Source organism: Urocitellus parryii, chromosome 1, assembly GCF_045843805.1.
Source record: "Urocitellus parryii isolate mUroPar1 chromosome 1, mUroPar1.hap1, whole genome shotgun sequence".
In the NCBI taxonomy this organism is placed as follows: Eukaryota; Metazoa; Chordata; class Mammalia; order Rodentia; family Sciuridae; genus Urocitellus; species Urocitellus parryii.
In genome coordinates this window covers 252,125,782-252,148,681 of record NC_135531.1, presented here as the reverse complement: position 1 = coordinate 252,148,681, position 22,900 = coordinate 252,125,782, and the positions used below count along the sequence as shown (strand labels likewise).

The window sequence follows — 22,900 nt, the reverse complement described above, 5'->3', positions numbered from 1 at the left end:
TTTATGGTTATTCCTCCTTTTATCTGCTAGCAGAACATTTATTCATTTGTGTATTCATTTTTCATTTCTTATCTACATTACACACCCATTCCTGGTGTGTTTTAAGGGTTGGTATATGACCTAGCTCTGGAGAACAAGGAGAGGTTATAAGAAAGGATTTCTCATTCTTAAGAGAGAACACAATGGGCCAGGTACAGTGGTGCATGACTGTAATCCCTACAGCTAGGGAGGCTGATGCAGGAGGACTGCAGTTCAAAGTCCACCTCAGAAACTTAGCAAAGCCCTAAGCAACTTAGGAAGACTCTGTCTCAAAATAAGAAATAAAAAATAAAAAAAGACTGGGGGTGTGGCTCAGTCATTAAGTGCCCCTAGGTTCAATCTCTGGAATCACACACACACATACATACACACACACACACACACACACACACACAGAGAAAAAAAAAGAAAAAAGAAAGGATACAAGAGATTAACAGGCTCATTTCTTTCTAAGATACCATTGTATCTACCTATGACGCTTAACACTGCTTCAGTGATTTTAACTTGTGAGAGGAACTAGACATAGACAAAGTTGAAACACTCAGAATGGTAGAGTGAAATACAGAAAGAAAACTGGCCTTGATGATATTAAGCTATCTGGAACTACTACACCTTTGGGTTTCCATTATAGAAAATACTAAAATTTCTTTGATTGTATAATTGAGTTGGTTTTATTAATATTTGCTCCTGAAGGCAGATTACCTGATATATTTGCTTTCTCCTACCCAGCTCATTTCAAACAACAAAGTAATGTACAGTTAGAAATAGAGGTCATCAGGACACAGTGCTAAAGACCACAACTGAATCTGATAAATATCATGAGTTGTTGGGTTAAAAGTACCTTAAATTTTTGAACCAAATTTAGTGTGTTCATCCTCCTATCCCAGATACTCTGGCTTTAGGAGACTCCAGTGTAATGGCTGATTGACCTTGGGATCAGACTCAGTCAACAGATCACCTGATTTTCTGAAAGTCACCAATTCGGACTGTATTACTCTCAGAATCAGATGTCCTGCCTCCAAAACCTGTTCCAGAATGCATGATCAAAATGACATTAAGCCCTCTTCCCAGCTTAACAAACTCTTCTGAGCAAGGGTCAAACAGACAAAAAAAGAGTAACTGGTAATGAACCTTTAACACTGTGGAATTGCCCTAAAGAACACCAGTAGTTTTGTCATGTTCTTTATTTGTACTAAAAAGTAAATGTAAAACTACTGTGAAAGTGTCCAGGTATTTTAAAAGACTGGGTTTAGCTCTATGCTTGTCTACTTCAAAAATACAAATTTTCAAACAATGTGATAAACTTAAGTCATTATTCCCAATTTGACTCCTCTCCTACGTTCTAATTAAGGAGTCTGTAAACTTTTTCAATAAGGGGTCAAATATAAATATTTTTGGTCTTGTGATATATAGTCTCTGTTGCAACTACTCAAGTCTACTATTAATCTCTAAAAGCAGTCATACATAGATGATATATAAAACAATTGGCTGTGTACCAATAAAGCTTTATTTGTAAAAATATGAGTTTGCTTATGGATTTGGTCCATGGACCTGTAGTTTGCTGATCCCTAGTCTAAATCCTGATCTTATCTAACTCAAAGACTCTTAGTGACAGCATATGGCCAGTTTTGCTTCTCTAGTTACACTGTACAGACAGATTTTCTTATCAGTTCAGATTTGACTCATTAATCTTAGTTCCTTATAGAACATCCCTGGAAGGGAAGACTAGTACCTGGGCATCAGTTAAACCCTGTCACTAAGTAATCTATGGATAGAATGAACCTTAAATAAGATATATGACATTGCAGACAGGTCCTGAAAGTTATTTTTCAGGTTCCACCATTGGATCTGCTAAGGTAATTTTTTAATCCTCTATTTCTTACGATTTTGATTTTCCAAAAACTCCGGAAAATAGAAGAATTCAGGAATAAGTTCTTTCACATCATATGGATTATCCATGAGAGCTTGCCAGGTAGCAGGGATGGAATGAAACTGTCGATCTGCACAGTCGAACCTGCAAGGAGAAATTAAAAACGAACAGTAAATACTGGATCAAAACAACAATAAGACATGAAACAAAACCTTTAAACTCCCTGTAGGTTTCTGAATGATTAGAGCTGCTCTTTTCTTCATCTTTTTCTTTCATATCTAAAAATGTAATTTTCTCTATTACAATTTAATCTTGCATATTTTGTTGTCAAGAGCTAAGTACTATAATTTTAACTACTACTATAACCTTAGTAAAAGTAGTTAAAATCACACTGAAGAAAAATTTCAAGTAAATGAAACATAATTTTAAGATGCTTTTTAAAAAGGCATAAATTTGGGGCTGGTGTTGTGGCTCAAGCGGTAACGCGCTCGCCGGGCATGCGTGGGGCTTGCTGGGCATGCGTGGGGCACTGGATTCGATCCTCAGCACCACATCAAAATAAAATAAAGATGTTGTGTCCACCGAAAACTAAAAAATAAATATTAAAAAATTCTCTCTCTCTCTCTCTCTCTCTCAAAAAAAAAAAACATAAGTGAAATAAAGGTACTATGTCCAACTACACTAAAAAATAAAAAAAAAAATTTTTAAAAGGCATAAATTTTGCTGAATAAAATGTATTGCATAAAGTGAACTTTTTAAAAAAATATTTATTTTTTAGTTGTAGTTGGACACAATACTTACATTTTACTTATTTATTTATTTTTATGTGGTGCTGAGGATTGAACTCAGGATCTCAAACATGCCAGGCAAGCACTCTACCACTGAGCCACAACAAAAGCCCTAAAGTGAACATTATTTAGATATTTGAAAATCACAGTTTAAATGTAATTTAAACACTGCAGTATTAATATGTTTGGTTAATGGATTTATAGGAATGCTAACTTAATCCTTGATGTATGAATCCTCAATAGAAACTCTTCTCAAAACTAAAGGGTAAATTAGGGACACACCTCTGTGGCTGAAGCTTTTATATATTACTTGCATATACTATTAGCTTAATTTTATTTAACTTTTAATTAATTTTACTTTAGGTTTCATCACGGGTAGTTAGAGCATATGGTAGCTGGAGAAAGTTCAAGTGGTAATGCTGCAATTGTACTATGCTTTCCTTAATCACAAAAAAACATAAACCCTTCTGCTTTATTTCCTTTGATATTATATACCTGGGTTTTACTTTAGTAATAATGACCTAAGTCTAAAAAGTTAAGTCCCTGATAAAAGAAAAAAAGTGACACAATGACTAACTTGGCTCTCCCTCTGTTTTTTAAATGCCTATTAATGTAAGTTTGAGAAGAATTGATCTTACGAGAACTTTGAATCTAATAACAGAAATTAGCTTATAAAGTCTAACACTGGCCTACCCACATTTAAGAAGAGGTGTAAAGTTAATTGAGATAGAACTAGCATATGATTCATTCATTTTAAGTGGACAATTTGATGATTTAATTTAGTATAATCCTAGTTGGGCAACCAAAAACACAATTAATTTTAGAACATTCTCATTGCTCCAAGAAGAAACAGTGTACCTATTATGGTACAGATATGAAGTGTCCCCCAAAAGCTCATGTGTGAGTGCTGGGGATGTAGCTCAGTTGGTAGAGTGTTTGCCTTGCATGCACAAGCCCCTGGGTTCAATCTCCATCACTGTACCCCCACCCCACCCCCCAAAAAAGCTCATGTGTGAGACAATGCAAGAAGTTAGAGGTGAAATAACTGGGTTGTAAGAACCCTAATATAATCAGTACATTAATCTAGTGACATGGATTATGGGGGTCAGGGGAACTGTAGGCTTGTAGGGTATGGCTGGAGGAGGTGGGTCACTGAGGTGGTGCCTTTGGGGTTTATATTTTGATCTGGGTGAGCAGAGCTCTGTTTCCTGGTGCCACATTTTGAGCTGCTCTCTTCCACCATACCCTTCTACTGTGCTGTTCTGCCTCACCTTGGGGCCAGAAAAACAGATGCAGCCAAATGTGGACCCAGAAATCTAGAACTATGAGCCCCAAATAAACCTTTCCTCCTCATTGTTGTTCTTGTCAGGTGTTTTGGTCATGGTGGCAGAAAAGCTGACTAAAACAGTATATATTAGCATCTTTTCCCATTCACCTTATTCCCAACTTTGGCACCTACAAATCTACTTTCTGACTCCACAGATTTGTCCATTTTGTACAGTTCACATAAATTATGAAATATGTGGCCCATTGTGTAGCTCTTTTTACATTTTATTTATTTATTTTTATTAATTGCTCAAGACAATACAATGATCTTGACATATCATACATTCGATTCATATAGGGTATGAATTCTCATTTTTCCATATGTACAAATTGCAGGATCACATTAGTTATACATCCATGTGTATACAATACAGCAATCCTAGTGTCAGTTGTATTCTGCTGCCCTTTCTATCCCACCCTCCCTTTCCCTCCCCTCCCATCACTATTCTCTACCCATTCTACTGTGACACTTATCTCTCTCTTTTTTTTTCTTCCCTTCCCTCTCACACCATCGTATACGTATTTTGTGAACCCAACAACATCTTGCCAAGTTGCCAAGGCTATCCTTGTGATCCTCCTGCCTCAGCCTCCTGAATTGCTGGTATTACAGACATTCACCACTGTACCTGGCCTCTTTGTCCATTTTTAAATTGAATTGTCTATTATTTAGTTTTAAGGCTTATTTATGTATTTTAGAGCTAAATTTTAGATATAAGTCCTTTATTAGATTTTCACTTTCTTGATGGTATCCTCTGAAGTTAAAATAGAATTGATTTAAGCTCTGTAAAAATCATTCATAAAATCATAAAAAGGCTGAAATCCCATTTAAACTTCATTACATCTTATGTAGGAAAAATTAGCCACTATCATGGTAAATGTTAACACTTTAGTGACGTTAAATGATCTTGGGACAGAGCCTCTTCTTAAAACCAAAGTTTAAGACAGGGATAGAAGCTACAGGATAATTGTATGAGAAACAAACTACACAGGAAAGAAAACAGTATGGGCAGTGTATATATATAGTTTCTGAAAAGGTGAGGAAGACAAACCTGTAAGGAATAAAGCAACACAGAGACAAAATACACATAAGTAGGAGCTATTGGAGGATGCATTAAGTAAAAAGGATTCACAGAGAAGTTAGTTTATAGGAAAACATGAAATAAAGGTAAGTTGTTTTTTTTTTTTTTAAATATTTTTGAAGTTTGTAGAGGAGACTCTTTTTTTTTTTAATATTTATTTATTTTTAGTTCTTGGCGGACACAACATCTTTGTTTGTTTGTGGTGCTGAGGATCGAACTCGGGCCGCTCGCATGCCAGGCGAGCGCGCTACCGCTTGAGCCACATCCCCAGCCCGGTAAGTTGTGATATTCACAGATAACATGTGAATACTGTGGTATCAAAGACAGTTGCTATAAGAGTCCCACATTGCTACTTCTTTCTGTTTCTTTGATAAATATTCTAAAGATGATTACATGAGCATTGGTGAGCTTCGACTCTGTAGGTAGCTTAGATTTAGCTCTAAATCAACTCTAATTCTAAATCTATGATGAATTCTTCAAAACAGTAGGATCCCCAAAATAAACTGGGATAATAGCAAAAAAAGAATTCTCCTGAAAAGTCATTTCTATTAGTCAGTTTGAGTGAATCATTCTCAAACTGTTTGGTCATTTTATCTGAATCAAAGCCTAGTAGAGAAGAATTAAAATGATACGACCCTGTTACAGAGCACATGATTTCAAGGCAAACAGTGTGACACTGACACATTTGTAAGAAAATAGCTTATTTACCCCAAGCATACCTTCCACTCTGAAGCTGGATGTGGAGGGTGGTGAATGGTTCTACACGAATGAGATAGTGCATGACCCCCGCAGAGTTGGAATAGTGAGTTCCATAATGAAATTTATCAATTGTTCCCATAGGATCCTCAAAATTTTCATATCTAAAAAAAGAAACTACAGTTTTATAACCATAATAGCAAAATTACACAAGAGGATCTAAGTTAATGGGATGAAAACAGTTTTTTTTTAAAAAATCATTGTTTATATGCTTCATTATCAAACTATGTATTTGTAGCATCATGTCATATAAACATATGGGAAAAGTTTTATTCCTTAATACTTTCTTCCAAACAACATCACCAACATGGGATTCTGAAAAAAATTTGTATTATATAATAATACTATACGTTCACTGTGGAAAATTATAAAGCAGAATTAAAATACTTCAACTATAATTCCACTCTTAAGAGATAATTACCATTAACTTGATGAATATTTGTCTCTTCCAATGTATAAGTTAATATACAGTTTTTCTTTCTGTTAGCATGGGGGATCAAATTCAGATTCTTGCACACACTAGGAAAATGTTCTACCACTGAGCTACACTTCTAGCCATGCAAATATTTTTCAACATAAAAGTGTTATACATAGTTAGAAATAGTGATGCATACCTATAATCCCAGTATTCAGAAGTCTAAGGAAGGAGGATCACAGGTTCAAGGCCAGGTTAGGGCAATTAAATGAAATCTTGTCTCAAAATAAATTTTTAAAAAAGGGCTAGGGATGTAGCTCAGTGGTACAGCCCTGCCTAGAAAGGGCACAGCACCTGGTTTTGATCCTTAGTACTGCAGGAAAAATATGTACATAATATTTAATACATAAATCTTAAATTTTAATAATCTGAATCTATTAACATCTTTCCAAATGATGTTTTTTTAGTTTTTTAGTTGTAGATAGACACAATACCTTTATTTTATGTATTCATTTTTATGTGGTGCTGAGAATTTAACCCAGTGCCTCACACATGCTAGCCAAGCACTCTACCACTGAGCCACATCCCCAGCCCCCAAAATGATGTTTTTAATGGATAGGTGGAATTGGACTGTAAAAATGTGCCACAGATCAACTATTTCTTTATTTTTAGACATTTAGATTAGTTCCATTTTTTCTGTTATATGCAATGTGATAATAAGATATCCTTCTGTGGCCAAGTTAATGGACAAATATATGGAATACTAATAAAAAAACTGGTAGAAAATAAAAGCTTAGTAATCCAAATGTAAGGGCTGGGGATGTGGCTCAAGCGGTAGCGCGCTCGCCTGGCATGCGTGCGGCCCGGGTTCGATCCTCAGCACCACATACCAACAAAGATGTTGTGTCCGCCGAACACTAAGAAATAAAACGTTAAAAATTCTCTCTCTCTCTCTCTCTCTCTCTCTCTCTTTCTCTCTCTCTCTCCTCTCTCACTCTCTCTTAAAAAAAAAAGAATTAAAAAAAAAAAAAGTAATCCAAATGTAAAAGAAACAGGAGATGATATATAGGAAAAAAGGCTAAACAAGATTATTAGCAATGGATATACAGTGATTCTGCAAGCTTATCATTAATACATGTATGATTGATCTGAATGACGACATGTGAATTAGTGTATATAAAATATGAATAAGAATGAATAGTGGGCTGGGGTTGTGGTTTGGTGGTAGAGCGCTTGCCTAGCAGGTGTGAGGCACTGGGTTGCTAGCACCATGCTCCCCTTCCCTACCTCACTATGAATCAGCCTCCTTATATCAGCACCACATATAAATAAATGAATAAAATAAAGGTCCATCAACATCTTAAAAAAAAAGGAATGAACTGTGTTTTGGAAGAAATAAACCATGAATTTTTTAAACCAAAGCAGTATAGTCAGTTATTTGAATCCACAGGTTCTGCATCTTCAGATTCAACCAACTACAGATTGAAAATATTAAGGAAAAAATTTTGTCTGTACTGAACATGTACAGACATTTTTCCTTGCCATTCCTTAAACAATATAATATAGCAACTATTTACAGTGTATGAGATATTATAAGTAATCTAGAGACTAGGTAAACTATATAGGAAGATGTGCAAGAAGAGTATATGCAAATACTAAGCCATTTTATATAAGAAACAATCATTTACAGAATTTCATATTTGCTGGGGTCCTGGAACCAATCCCCATGGATACCAAGGGATAACTGTAATCAGTTCATCAAGTTTAGGGCAACTTACTATTCAATGGAATAAAAAGTAATTTGTCAAGGTCATTTGTTCACATGCAAAAATAAGACCATCAAACTTTAGAACAAGTTGTAGCCTTGAATACCAATAAAATAAGCTATTTATATTAAGTATTCCCTGTGGGATGTTTGTTGAAAACAAAACTTTTGATTATTGTCAGGAAAAAAAAAAGTCTGACTAGTGACAGTGACAGAATACACAAATATACAACAAAGCTCCCTTGGTAAATCAAATAAAAACATTAAACATAATGAAGAAAATACTGGGAAAGATGGCAAAGAAAAAGTGAAAAGAAAAATTCATAGTCTACTTTCGAATTAATCTATAAGAGAGTTCATTGCCCTCATTAGTAGAAATCTGAAGTCATTCACAAATTTACAGGGAAAAGAAGGGACATTAATATCAAATTATTCTTTTTCTTATTAATTATTTAAAATTTATATATGACAGCGGAATGCATTACAATTCATACTACACATACAGAGCACAAATTTTTTATATCTCTGGTTGTATACAAAGAATATTCACACCAATTTGTGTCCTCATACATGTACTTTGGATAATGATGTCCATTACATTTCACCATCCTTGCTAACCCCATGCCCCTCCCTTCCTCTCCCACCCCTCTACCCTATCTAGAGTTTATCTATTCCTCCCATGCTCCCCTTCCCTACCCCACTATGAATCAGCCTCCTTATAACAGAGAAAACATTCAACATTTGTTTTTCTGGGATTGGCTAACTTCACTTAGTGTGATATTCTCTAACTCCATCCATTTACCTGCAAATGCTATGATTTTATTCTCTTTTATTGCTGGGTAATATCCATTGTGTATATATGCCACATTTTTTTTATCCATTCATCTATTGAAGGGTATCTAGGTTGGTTCCACAGTTCAGCTATTGTGAATTGTGCTGCTACAAACATTGATGTGGCTGTGCCCCTGTAGTATACTGTTTTTTAAATCCTTTGGGTAAAGACCAAGGACAGGGATAGATGAGTCAAATGGTAGTTCCATTCCCAATTTTCCAAGGAATCTGCTTTCCATACTGGCTGCACCAACTAGCAGTCCCACTAGCAGTGTATGAATGCATCTTTTCCCCCACATCCTCACCAACACTTATTGTTGTTTGTATTCATAATAGCTGCCATTCTGACTGGAATGAGATGAAATCTTAAGAGTAGTTTTGACTTGCATTTCTCTAATTGCTAGCAATGATGAACATTTCTTCATGATCTACCCTGTCATCTTCTATAAGCTGCTTATAAAGGATAATTTGAGCTCCTGGGGTAGATCATGAATAAATGGAACTACCATAAAATTTTGCTTTTCTTAATAAAATTATTTTCTAAATTTTTACTCATTTCATTATTCTTCATTGATGTTATTTTGAATAATAGATTAGTATTAATTTTGTATTTTTTCAAAATATATCAGATGAATGTTTATACATATTGTACTAGTAAGTTATGAAATCTAAAATAACTATCTGAGATAAAAAATTTCAAAAACCTACTACATATTAGCGTATATTTACTTGAAGATGAAAAGCATTTGGGGGCAATAGCAATTTAACTTTGGTGAAGAAAGAAAATCAACAGAAATATAATTACTTGAAGAGCTACCAAAATACTTAAGAAAATTTAGTGAAGCGATTATCATACTGATTATCAAAATTAGTCATACATTAAAAACAGATAACATTTGGTTGATCTTGGAAGAAATCAATACAAATTCAAAAAAATCAATACAAATTCAAATAAACAGAGTTTTCCTAAAAAGGGTTATAAAACACTTACTTTTCTCTCATAGCTTTGGCATTTTTATCATTAACTACTCCAATTGGTTTGGAAAGATCTCGAAATACAGTGGGGTTATTAAGATCCAACTCTTCTGAAGTATAATCTTGTAAAATCCAAGGAAACTAAAAAAAGTCACAATTTACAACTTAGACATTCCTTACTAGAGAAGCTAATATCCCCATATTCGATATCAAATGCTTACATAAAGACAGAAAGATATAGTCTCTAAAAATACCTTTCCTTATTGCAAATACTTTAAATATTTTAAATATTCATCTTTTTTTGCACTGCTAGGAATAAAGAAAATATTCATGTTTAGTTCAACAGAGTATTTTCTATAATTCCATTGGAACATTTTCAATGAAGTAAAAGAAAATGGCTTTTACTTTTTCATTATTCTTCATATTTATATATTTCTTGAAAATATCAGGGGAGAAAATATACATAAAGGTAACAAGGGTGTGTTTATACCTGTGTGTGAGTGTGTGTATGCTTGTGTACGCTGCACTAGGAATCAAACTCAGGCGGTCAAACATACAAGGCAAGCATTCTATCACTGAGTTATGCCCCAGTCCCCAGATACATATATTAAAAAATAAAAAAGGATCATGCGTATAATTTTCTATATTATAAAACTGAAAGGTAATTTAATATTTATGACATTTTTACAAAACTTACCACAGGATATTGTGCAAGGTCATTATAGGTTCGTCCTGCTATTGTATTTATTTGAATGAGGTAGTCAAAATTTGATATCTCTCTGTTCACCCATTTCTAGACAGTATGAAAAAGAGCAATAACAGAATTATATAATCTATCTCTCTTAGAAACTGGCAAGTATTACCAACAAGACCAACACAATCTTTTGTGAACATTATCTCTACCTACTTGATAAATGGATAAAAAGAAGCTTAAAATGGAAATAAATCAATTTTCCTCACTTTTTGTTTCCTTTTAAAATATATTTCTAGTAAACAAAAACTGAACATAAATTTTATAATATAGTCTAAGGAGTCTTTGATAAGAATTTAGTCTTTAAATGCTTTATTTGAATATCTTAAAATTTTAAATTTTCAAAGGACCATCGTACTTGAAAACTTACATAAGTATATTTATTAAAAAACATTATTGTGATATACTAAAACTACCCTTAATATGGTAAAACTTAATATACCATAAGCTAGTATTACTTCAACAGTATATTAGCTATCCAAAGAAAACTATCATTATAAAGCAATTGTAGATGAGATTTTACCTATTAGGTAGAAAATTTTCTAAGGAAAGAGATAATCATTGTTTCTGATGAACTGCCTCCCTATACCTAGCCTTCTAATTACTATACACAGTGGGAGCATGCTTGAGTTTTGCTGACAGATTAGTATTAACTTTACCATGGACCTTAAGCAAAACATATAGTGAACAGTGAGAAATAGAACACACACACACACACACACACACACACACACACACACGCAATTACATATATTTACACTTAAAGAATGCCCAACTGTTTTAAATGCCAGGTTGAAGAATCAATACTTAATCAAGTATATTATATAGGCAAAAGAGAATGTACTTTATTAAGTAAAGCTTATTTCACTGGCAATAGTAACATGACTGGTATTGTATATAGCTCACGGTAAGGTTTAGCACACATGAGGCCCTGGGTTCAATCTCCAGCACCAAAAATAAAGAAAAAAGAGAAAGAACTGCTGATAACTCTAGAATGAGACAAAAACTTAAGAAAGATGAATATCTGTCAGGAAAAAGAGAGCTATTCTGATTAAGAAACAACTAACAATCCTAGAAAGCAAAAACTAACAGCTTTCCTTTGGGTTCTAGAAGTACAAATTCAAAAAATATTGAGATATAAGTGGAAATATAATTCAAGAGAGCATTATTTAGCATTAGCTGGTAAAAGGGCAATTTTTTTGTTTACCTTTTCCAGGCCTCTTTTCCTCTTTTTCTTTTTTTTTCTTCTTCACTCATGTACTATTTTTATTTAAAAACTAAAAGTCCATATTATTTGTTTAAAAAGACAAAGTTACTAAAGGGTATACCCATAAAATGAATGATATGGCAGCTGAAGGGATAAGAAATTGGTATATGTGAAGGAAACAAAAGAAGATTTAAAGAATTCAAAAGATCAGACTTAATGAAAGAATAATAGTTGTAATAATCAAAAGAAAATAACTGCAAGAATCAAGTTTTACTCTTAAGAAAAATTTCTGATATAAAATGAACACAGTGACTCAAAAATTCCCTACCTGTGTCAATCCTGATGCTTTGAATAATTCCTGTGGTGATCTTGTTCCATAACTATTTGGAGAATGAAGTGACAACAGCCTACTATATACTTTGTTTCTAACCTACAAAATATACCATTGTGTAGTTTAAAAACTGCTCAACAAACTTGGGTTATAGTCTTTGTAACAGCTTTATTGAGATACAATTCACCCTTTTAGTATAATCAGAGCTATGCAACTATCCCCATTATCTAGCTTTAGAAAATTTTCATCACTCCCCCATCAACAGAAAACCCTTATTAGTAGTTATTCCCAGTTCTGCCTCTTTATCTCCTTAACACCACAAGTCTATTTTCTTTTTTTAATTAGTTGTTCAAAACATTACAAAGCTCTTGACATATTATATGTCATACATTTGATTCAAGTGGGTTATGAACTCCCATTTTTACCCCATATACAGATTGCAGAATCACATCGGTTACACATCCACGTTTTTACCTACTGCCATACTAGTGTCTGTTGTATTCTGCTGCCTTTCCTATCTTCTACTTTCTACCTTTACGGGTTTGCTTATTCTAGACATGTCATGTAAACAGTGGATTACGGTTTTAACTTCTCTACTCGAACTTCCTAGCCTACAAAATTACAAGCCAAATTAACTTCTATTCTTTTAAATTACTTGGTCTCAGATATTTTGATATAGCAACATAAAATGGCAGTTGGTAAAGTTACACCATCTAGCTTTTGCAAAAATTGTACTGTATAATGGAAAAAGCATTAGATTTGAATTAGAAAACTTGCTCAAGTCTGGCTGAAATTTAGTTCTGTGGGCTGGGGTTGTGGCTCAGCGGTAGGTCCCTTGCCTAGCATGTGCAAGGCCCTGGGTTCGATCCTCAGCACCACATAAAAATAAATAAATAAAATAAAGTGTTGTGTCCAACTACAACTAAAACAATAATAAAAAAATTAGCTTTGTTATTTCCTATCATTTTGGAAAATAGAACAATTTAGTAACTTTTATTTGTAATAAACATAATTTCTACCTTAACTGTGTAGTGAATCATTCAAAGCTATATAAATATAAAGTAATAAAATTTACTTTTGAACTTTAGTTGGACCAAAGTCCCATTAGAGCTTACTAGCTGGAAAATGACTTCAAGCTAATACTTTGGGATTGTCAGAAAGGTAGCATACCTCCTTCTTGAAATTTAGAAAATAGTTGGATTGATCAACATGAAAAATTTCAAGAGCTGATCTCCTTAAGTTGTAGCGCCGTAAGTGAATCTCACGAATTTGAGAATGAGGCCACTTGAAATCAAAACCTACTCCTGAAAATAGAAAAAAAATCTTTTAAATTACTCATACGCAGAAAGTATCTTCTTGTTCCTGTCAAGGTAGCACTTAGGGAAAAGGGATTGTCGATTATAAAACCATTTATTAAATTTAAAGGATGTTTAAACTATTTCTTTTAAAACTATTTTAAAAGTTCTATAGCTCTTCTACTGCTTACCCACGAGAATAGAAAATATATTCTATCTTAGAAACCTTTTTAATGTTGACATTTTATTCATTTAAAAAAGTTTTTAGTTATCAATGGACCTTTGTTTTATTTATTTATTTATACACAGTGCTAAGAATCAAACCCAGTGCCTCAAACATGCTAGGCAAGTGCTCTACTTCTGAGCTATAAACCCAGACTTCTATGTTGGTATTGTAAAGATATAATCAGCCTTTTATTATTACATGAAGGATTAGGTAAGAAATTTATAAGAGTAAGTATACTTTCAAAGGTATGAAAAATTAAGATTATCTTTTACAACTTAAGTTTATTAAAATCCCCTCAAGCTGAGTCTTTCAAAGTAAATAAAACATAAAAGTATTCCCCCTTTAACATTGAATAAATTTAAATCCATAATGAGTTACCATTTTTAATTTTACACAACAGACTACACTTTCACTGTCCCATCTTATTATATTCTTCTTATTCATGATTAAACTGGATATTTAATTATTGAACATAAATTATTTCCCCAGAACTCCTTACCATCTTCTTTTTCAATGCTGCCATCATGGAAGTAAATGTGTTGTGTAGTGATTTCTAATCTGCCAGGAATTACATCAATTATTGTAATCAATTCACAGTCTTCTGTCAACACCAATTTTTCTTTTTGATCCTGCTCTTCTTTCTCATCACTAAACATATTTAAAAAATAAATAAATAAAAACTCCACCCATCAATTTATCCTGCTTAAATGGAAAAAAATAAACCTTATGTATATAAACATAGTGAAATACCTATAAGAAACACTCTAGTTCATATTAAATTACTTAAATATTAATTTTATTGTCCAATGATTCAATTTCATGAACAATATGCTTCACATTTTAATTTTATATGACCCATTTAAGCAAAACAGTAAATAATACAACAGGCAGAAGACAGTTAAAAATGTAGGAATAGGGCTTGGATGTGGCAAACTGGTAGAGCATTTGCCTAACATGTTTGAGACACTGGGTAAGATCCTCAGCACCATATAAAAATAAACAAACAAATGAAATAAAGTTTTAACAATGCAGCAACATTGGTCATGACGTCATTTTAGTTTTACTGGAGATAATATTTCTGTGTTCTGGAGCACATGAATTGACCCAGGGAATATATAAATCTGTGAATAAAAGAGCATATTATTAGTGTTTTTTTAAATTATTTTTGTAGCTATATATGGACAGATGCCTTTATTTTATTCGTTTATTTTCATGGGGTGCTAAGGATTGAATCCAGTGCCTTACACATGCTAGGCATGCACTCTGCCACTGGGCCAGCCCCAGCCCATTTAGTGGTGTTTTGTAGATAATTTTAAGTACTTTTTAAAAATATATTTTAGTTGTAGAGGGACACAATACCTTTATTTTACTCTGACTTTTGTCCCCCCTCCCCCCGCCCCCAGGTACTAAGGATTGAACAAGGGACTTTGAGCATGCAAAGCTAGTGCTCTTCATCTGAGCTACATCTTCAGCCTTGAGATGGGTCTTCTATGTTGCTGAGGTTGACCTTGAACTAGTTGGGATTACAGGAATGTACTACTGTGCTCAGCATCTAATTACGATTTTTAAACTGTAAAAGAGATTGTGAGACTAATTAAAACTAGAGCATCACCATTAGAGCATCCTCCTGACAAAGGATGTAGAAATAATACAAAGAGTTATTGTTGCATACCCTTGTATTAAAGAAATGTTATCATTTATATTTGTTAGAAGGAGTAACTAGAAAGGGAGTTTATTCCAGTTGCCTAGGTGACTTTAATTGCTGGGTAGGTAAAAAAAAAAAAAAAAAAATGGGAAGCCCTCCTTCACAGGAGAATGTTATTCAGGAAAATCTCTCAAGCCAAGCCAAGTGTGTGTTTTTGTTTTGGTAGTACTGGGGATTGAACCACGGCCTTGCACATGACAGGCAACTGCTCTACCATTGAGCTACATTATTGGCCTAATCCAGCTGTTCTTTAGGCCTAGATTTTTTTTTTAATTGGTAGACACTGATTATACATAAAAGATACTTCACATATGTCTTGTGCCTAGGATAACAATGGCTAAGTCTAATTTTGTTTCCAATAGATTTTCATGAGAATATTCTACCAGTATCACCAACTTACCTGGTAATATTACAACCCTTTATTTAAAGCTAGAGCATTAAAAAAATTGCTGGAAAGAATGTTTTCTTAAACAGTGAAATTTCAATATTTACAGCAATAAATGAAATAGTGAGTAACTTAAAAGAAAAAAATAGAATGAAGGTTATTTATATTCAACAACAGAGAATGTTTTGGTTCTTCAGTTTAAAATTAATGAGTCTGACATCAAGTAAATTCATGCCAGAAGTGAGGTATTCAAACTGCTGAGAAAAAAATCTTACAAGAATTTCATATCTAGTAAAAGCATCCATAATTAATGAAGGCAATGGTTCTGGGACACCTAGACAATCACATGCAAAAATGTGAATTTGGACCCTGAAATCACATTATATACAAGTAAACTCAAAATCTATGAAACTCACAATCTATGTATGTAAGAATAAAAAAACAAAGCTCTTAAACCACACGACTAAACCTGAATGACTTTAGATTAGGCAAGGATTTACTACATATGTCACTAAAAGCCTAAGAAACCAAAGAAAACAATAAATCACTTCATCAAAATTAGACTTCTCAAACTTACTATTATGTATTAAAACAAATTCATTTAATTACCAGCCAGGATGACTACCATTTCTGTTTAACCTGGCATGTATTTCTTCTTTGTATTAAGATTTTCTATTCAGTATGTCAGTAAAGTAATTATGAAAACAAAACAAAACAAAAAATTAGACTCTCTACAAAGGACATTATTAAGAAACTGACAGCCTAGTACAGTGGTGTGTGCTTGTAGTTCTCCTAACTACTTGGGAGGATGAGGCTGGAAGATGGCTTTAGGCCAGGAGTGGTTTGAGACCAGCTTGTGTACCATGACAAGACCCTATCTGAAAGGGGTGTGTGTGTGTGGAATATATATGCATGTATACTTAAAAAAATAAAGTGAAAGACAACCATCCAATGGAAGAAAATATTTGCAAATCATACATCTGATAAGGGGCTTGTATCTAGCATAAATAAACAACCCTTAGAACTCAATAATAAAAAAGACAAAATAATACAATTTTAAAATTGGCAAAAGATTTGCATAGACACCTCACCAAAGAAGACATATTAGCATACAATAAACACATGAAAAAATGTTCGCCAACATTAGGCATTAGGGAAATGCAAATGAGATACTATTTCAAACCATCTGAATGGCTATACTATGAAAAGGTACAAGATTTCCTTTTGGGATGATAAAAATGTTCTGTAATTAGATTGCAGAGATGGCTGCACAACCTAGTGAATATTAAGAAATCAGTGAAACATATATTTCACAATAGTAAATTTTAGGTTAGATGAAGTATAAATTGATTTTAAAAAGGAGTCAAGAGAGATGTGTAATCCCAGCTACTCAGTAGACTGAGGCAAAGGATCCCAAGTTTGAGACCAGCCTGGGCAAACACAGTGAGACCCTGCCTTGAAGGGAAAAAACAACAAATGAAAAATTTCAACAAGGGCTGGGGATGTGGCTCAAGCAGTAACACGCTCGCTCGCCTGGCATGCAAGCGGTCCGGGTTCCATCCTCAGCACCACATACAAACAAAGATGTTGTGTGCGCCGAAAACTAAAAAATAAATAAATATTAAAATTCAAAAAAAAAGATGCAAATCATCCATATTTAATAGGTAGAAGAAAATCAGTGCCCTTTGTTTAAACATGCTGCATGCAGACTACAGACTGTATGGCTCCAGGAATTTAAAAAAATAAAAATAACAACAAAAAAAAGCCAAAAAGTGAACACAATGACTTCTAGGGGTAACAAAAACTAAGAGAATTTGTGGCTATCAGACCTTTCTTTAAGAAATACTAAAGGAAGACCTTCAGGCTGAAAGAAAATAAATGACATCAGATGGTAACTAAATACATACAACCCAAGGACACAAGACTGGTGATTACATGGAAAATATAAGTCTAAAATACATAACAACAGTAACATGAAGGAGAAATTAATATTTTATATTTATATATTAAAATTTTTTAAATATGACTTAAGGTATTTAGGTCATCAATTTCTTCTTTAAGGTGCTCTATTAAATATATATTAAATCTATACATTTATTTTTTTTTATTTTTTTTTATTTATTTTTTTTTTTAAAGAGAGAGAGAGGAGAGAGAGAGAGAGAGAAAGAATTTTTTTTTTTAATATTTATTTTTTAGTTCTCGGCAGACACAACATCTTTGTTGGTATGTGGTGCTGAGGATCGAACCCGGGTCGCACGCATACCAGGCGAGCGCGCTACCGCTTGAGCCACATCCCCAGCCCAAATCTATACATTTAAATTGCCAAGTTTACTGGCATAAAGTTGCATTATTATTCTTTTTTAATTACTTTTATATTTGTAGCAATATCTCTTCTTTCATTTCGATACTGGCAATTTATGCTGTGTTCCCCTTATTCCTAATCAACCTGGCTAGAGGTTTATGTTTTTCTGCTCTAGATGTATTTATTTATTTTTTTAATGGATACAATACCTTTATTTTATTTATTTGTTTTTTTATGTGATGCTGAGGATCAAATCCAGTGTCTCATACATGCTAGGCAAGTGCTCTACCATTGAGCACAACCCAGCCCTCTAAGCTTATTTTTAAATAAACAGGTGTTTCTTTTTTAAAAAAATCTTTTTTTGCTTTCTTTTCCACCAATTTATTTTATCTATATATTTTTCTTCTGCACTTACATTTTATGTTGTATATTTCTTATTTCTTTTGGCAGTACTGGGGATCAAACCCAGAGCTCTATGCATGCTAATCAAGCACTCTGCCACTGAACTACATCCTCAGCCCTTCTGCTGCACATTTCTACCAAAACACAGTTTAGCTACATCTCACACATTTCATATATTGTTTTCATTTCCTTTTGGTTCAAAAAAAAATTTTAATACCTTTATTTATTTATTTTTATGTGGTGCTGATGATAGAACCCAGCACCTCTCACGTGCTAGGCAAGTGCTTTACCGTTGAACCACAACCCCAGCCCCAGTTCAAAAATATTTTAGGTTGAGTTCCAAGTGATCCAATTATAAGAAACCTAACTCTATAATCTCAGTAAGCTCAGATAATAACAGTTAATATAGTGTTAACTATTGGACGGTAGAAATACATGATTAGAGGGCTGGGGATGTGGCTCAAGCGGTGTCGAATGTGCCTGGCGTGCGTGTGGCCTGGGTTCAGTCCTCAGCACCACATACAAACAAAGATGTTGTGTCTGCCCAAAACTAAAAAAAAAATAAATAAATATTAAAAATTCTCTCTCTCTCTCTTTTTTAAAAAAAGAAATACATGATTAGAATTTCAAGCAAATTCAGTTTTGCAATCCCATTTCTTAGAATAAAATCATTTCAAATTCTTTCAAGTACTTATACATACATATTTATTCTTGCTGTTATGTCCTCTTCAAGAAGTTCTAATTTATCTTCTTCCATATCACTAACCTTAACTTGTTTCACTACTTCCAAAAGCAATGAATCGCTGGAAGGCTGTGAGTGTTGGACACCTGTTTAAACACAAAATATTTATTTATTTATTAAATATTTATTTTTTAGTTTTAGGTGGACACAATATCTTTATTTTATTTTTATGTGATGCCGAGAATCAAACCTAATGCCTCACGCATGCTAGGTAAGCGTGCTACCATGTGACCACATCCCCAGCCCCGAAACACAAAATATTTATTAAACATAAAATAAAAAATAGTATTTTGGTCCTTCTATAATTTTTTTTTCTTTTCACAATACTTTCATTTTATTTATTTATTTTTATATAGTGCTGAGGATTAAACCCAGTGCCTTGTATATGCCAGGCGAGTGCTCTACCGCTGGGCCACAACTCCAGCCCTGGTCCTTCTATAATCTCTTAATCCAAAAATATGTGTTATAGGAAAGTACTTTGATTTAGAATATGATATTTGATGATGATTATAAAATTATTATTATTAAACAAGTGGCAAAAGGAATAAATGTTTTAAAAATACAGTAGCTATTATGATTTGATTCACAAATAGGTCAAGTACTCTAATATGTACAAAGAACCAATTTTATGTACATGACTGACACTACTCCATTAACTATACCTTAATTCTAAAGCATGTCAATGATTAAGTAAAAAAAAACAATCACTCTTACTATATTAATGTAATAGAACTATTTTATTACACATTTACACTAAAGAAATACTAAGAAATTATTAAAACCTGAAGTGTTACTTTCTGGAGCACATGGGATTTAATAGATAAATCTCTCTTTCTCTCTATCTCTCTCTCTCTCTCTCTCTCTCTCACACACACACACACACACACACACACACGCACATATTCATACATATATAGGAAAGTTATATCACTGTTGACAGTCTTATCCTTTTTAAATAAATCCCAGGAGTTATCCCGAAGGAATATTCATTTTCCTTCAGACTTGAAGTGACCATTAAGAAGCACCAGTCTTGTCCTTTTACACACACAGTAAGTATAACATATTTTATAAACTAAACATTTTGTAGGAAGGCAGGGCTAGTATACCGTAAGAACATGAGCTGTGAGGTGGTACATCTACATTCAAATTCTGATCTACCATTTATAGCCTTATGACTCCTCTGACTCTGTGTTTTCTTAAATGTGAAATGAAGAATGCATCATAGGGTTGTTATAAATACGAAAGGTAGTACATATAAAATACCTGGTATGCATTAAATATAAAATAAGATAGCTATTATTACATTTATCTCTTAACAATCTGATTGGCATGAAGAGAACAGTAATAACAAATTATATACATACATTCATTATATAAATATATATATATAGTTATATACATATATAATTTAAAGGTAGGAGTGAAAAAGTTATGTATTTAAGTATAAATAAAGATATTCTATTTATGTAAAATTAAAATAATTCATACTAACATACATTGCAAATAAGAAATAATAAAACACTATAAAGGATGATAAATTCCCTCTTCTCAAGTGGTATTATTGCTCAGAGAGACAAAATGCATCAACCTAATGTGGAGTTGCATTTTTCTGGGTAAATCTGCTTTGATCACACCTTTTACTACATGGTACATAATCTTCCTAGAATACGTTTATAACTATTTCTACTGTATACATTTTTTCATGAAATGTAATATATGTCAAAATTTCCAATAAAAACAAAACAAACACAAGGTCGAGACAGTCTGATACAAACAGAGAACTGATCTTATGTAGATAAATGACACTATTTCATTAGGAGCATAAATTGAAAATCTGACGAAATACTGGTAGAGGAAGTACAGCAAGGAGGCCAGTTGGGAAACTTATACAAAAGGGAATGAAACTAGGAAAAACATTCAAAGATATATAAGAGCTATAATCTATGAATAAGGTACTTAAAGAGCTATTATATGCAGGGGATTAAGACAGATGCAAATAGATTCACAGAGAACATTAATTATTTTAATTTGAACAACTAATATATGGAGACACTGAAACTTGTTACAAGACAGAAGAGAAACAGGCTCTAGGAGAAGGAATATACAAATGAATAAAGAAAATTTGGTTTTAGATGTCATATGGAAGCTGTGGAAGAGGTATCTTCATAGGCATTTAGAAACACTGATCTATACTGCACAGATGGTATGACACTACATTGTGTACAACCATAGAAATAAAAAGTTGTGCTGCAATTGTGTACAATGAATCAAGATGCATATAAAAATAAATAACTAAAATAAAGTTATTGTGTTCATCTACAACTAAAAAAAAGATGAAAAGTAAAGGGTAAGCAGCACAGCTAAGAAAGGAATATACTTACAGAGGAGGATAACTACTAAATATTTCAGAGAAAATAGAAGCATTGTAAGGACTAAAAATGTGAACTTGGCAATCAGAAAAGGGCAAATCTAAAAGTAGGCCCAAATCTTCATCATGTCGGATTAGGCCCCAACTTCCTTAACAAGACTCCTAAAGCACAAGAAATAAAATCAAGAATTAATAAATGGGATGGACTCAAACTAAAAATCTTCTCAGCAAAAGAAACAATCAATGAGGTGAACAGAGAGCCCACACTTTGGGAGGAAATTTTTGCCACACACATGTCAAATAGAGCACTAACCTCCAGGATACATAAAGAATTCAAAAATACAAAAAACATAATACCAAAAAAGCAAACAACCCAATCAATAAATGGGCTAAGGAACTGAGCATATACTTCTTAGAAGATATACATTCGACCAACAAATATATGAAAAAATGTTTAACATCTCTAGCAAATAGAGAAATGCAAATCAAAACTACTCTAAGATTTCATCTCACACCAGTCAGAATGGCAGCTATCAAGAATACAGTCAACAATAAGTGTTGGCAAGGATGTGGGGGAAAAGGCACACTCATACATTATTGGTGGAACTGCAAATTGATGCAACCAATATGGAAAGCAATATGGAGATTCCTTAGAAGATTTGGAATGGAACCACCATTTGACCCAGCTATCCCACTCCTCTGTCTATACCCAAAGGACTTAAACTCAGTATACTATAGTAATGCAGCCACATCAATATTCATAGCAGCTCAATTCATAATAGCCATACTGGAAGCAAATTAGATGCCCTTCAATAGATGAATGGATTTAAAAAAACTGTGGTATATATACACAATGGAATATTACTCAGCAATAAAAGAGAATAAAATTATGGCATTTGCAGGTAAATGGATGGAGTTGGAGAATATCATGCTAAGTGAAGTAAGCCAATCCCAAAACACCAAAGGCCAAATGTTCTCTCTGATAAGTGGATACTGATCCATAATGAGGAAAGGGGAGGCATGGGAAAATGGAGGAACTTTGATTTGGCAAAGGGGAGGGAGGTGAAGGAGGGAGCACGGAGGCAGGAAAGATGGTGGAATGAGATGGACATCACTACCCTGGGTACATGTATGACTGCACATATGGTGTGACACTACATCATTTACAACCATAGAAATGTAAAGTTGTGCTGCAATTGTATACAATGAATCAAAATGCATTCTGTCTCATACAGCTAATTAAAATAATAAATTTTTTTGTAAAAAGGGTAAGTCTAATGAAGATGTAGGAACAAAAAAATTGTTTTTCTTAAATCAAATTATTTTTTTAATTTTTTTTTTT

The 22,900-nt window shown here is 33.3% G+C and overlaps 1 protein-coding gene across 1 annotated transcript in view; it reads right to left on the bottom strand.

Moving 5' to 3' along the window:
• Positions 1–22,900, bottom strand: part of Nbeal1 (neurobeachin like 1) — a 195,151-nt gene that overhangs the window by 35,643 nt on the left and 136,608 nt on the right. The window contains exons 36-43 of the mRNA XM_026405354.2: positions 19,150–19,276; positions 14,154–14,302; positions 13,304–13,437; positions 12,131–12,232; positions 10,542–10,637; positions 9,861–9,985; positions 5,822–5,962; positions 1,923–2,053 (exon numbers count right to left, since the gene is read on the bottom strand). Of these exons, the coding sequence (XP_026261139.2) occupies positions 1,923–2,053; positions 5,822–5,962; positions 9,861–9,985; positions 10,542–10,637; positions 12,131–12,232; positions 13,304–13,437; positions 14,154–14,302; positions 19,150–19,276 (1,005 nt within the window). The remainder of the gene's footprint in view (positions 1–1,922; positions 2,054–5,821; positions 5,963–9,860; positions 9,986–10,541; positions 10,638–12,130; positions 12,233–13,303; positions 13,438–14,153; positions 14,303–19,149; positions 19,277–22,900) is intronic.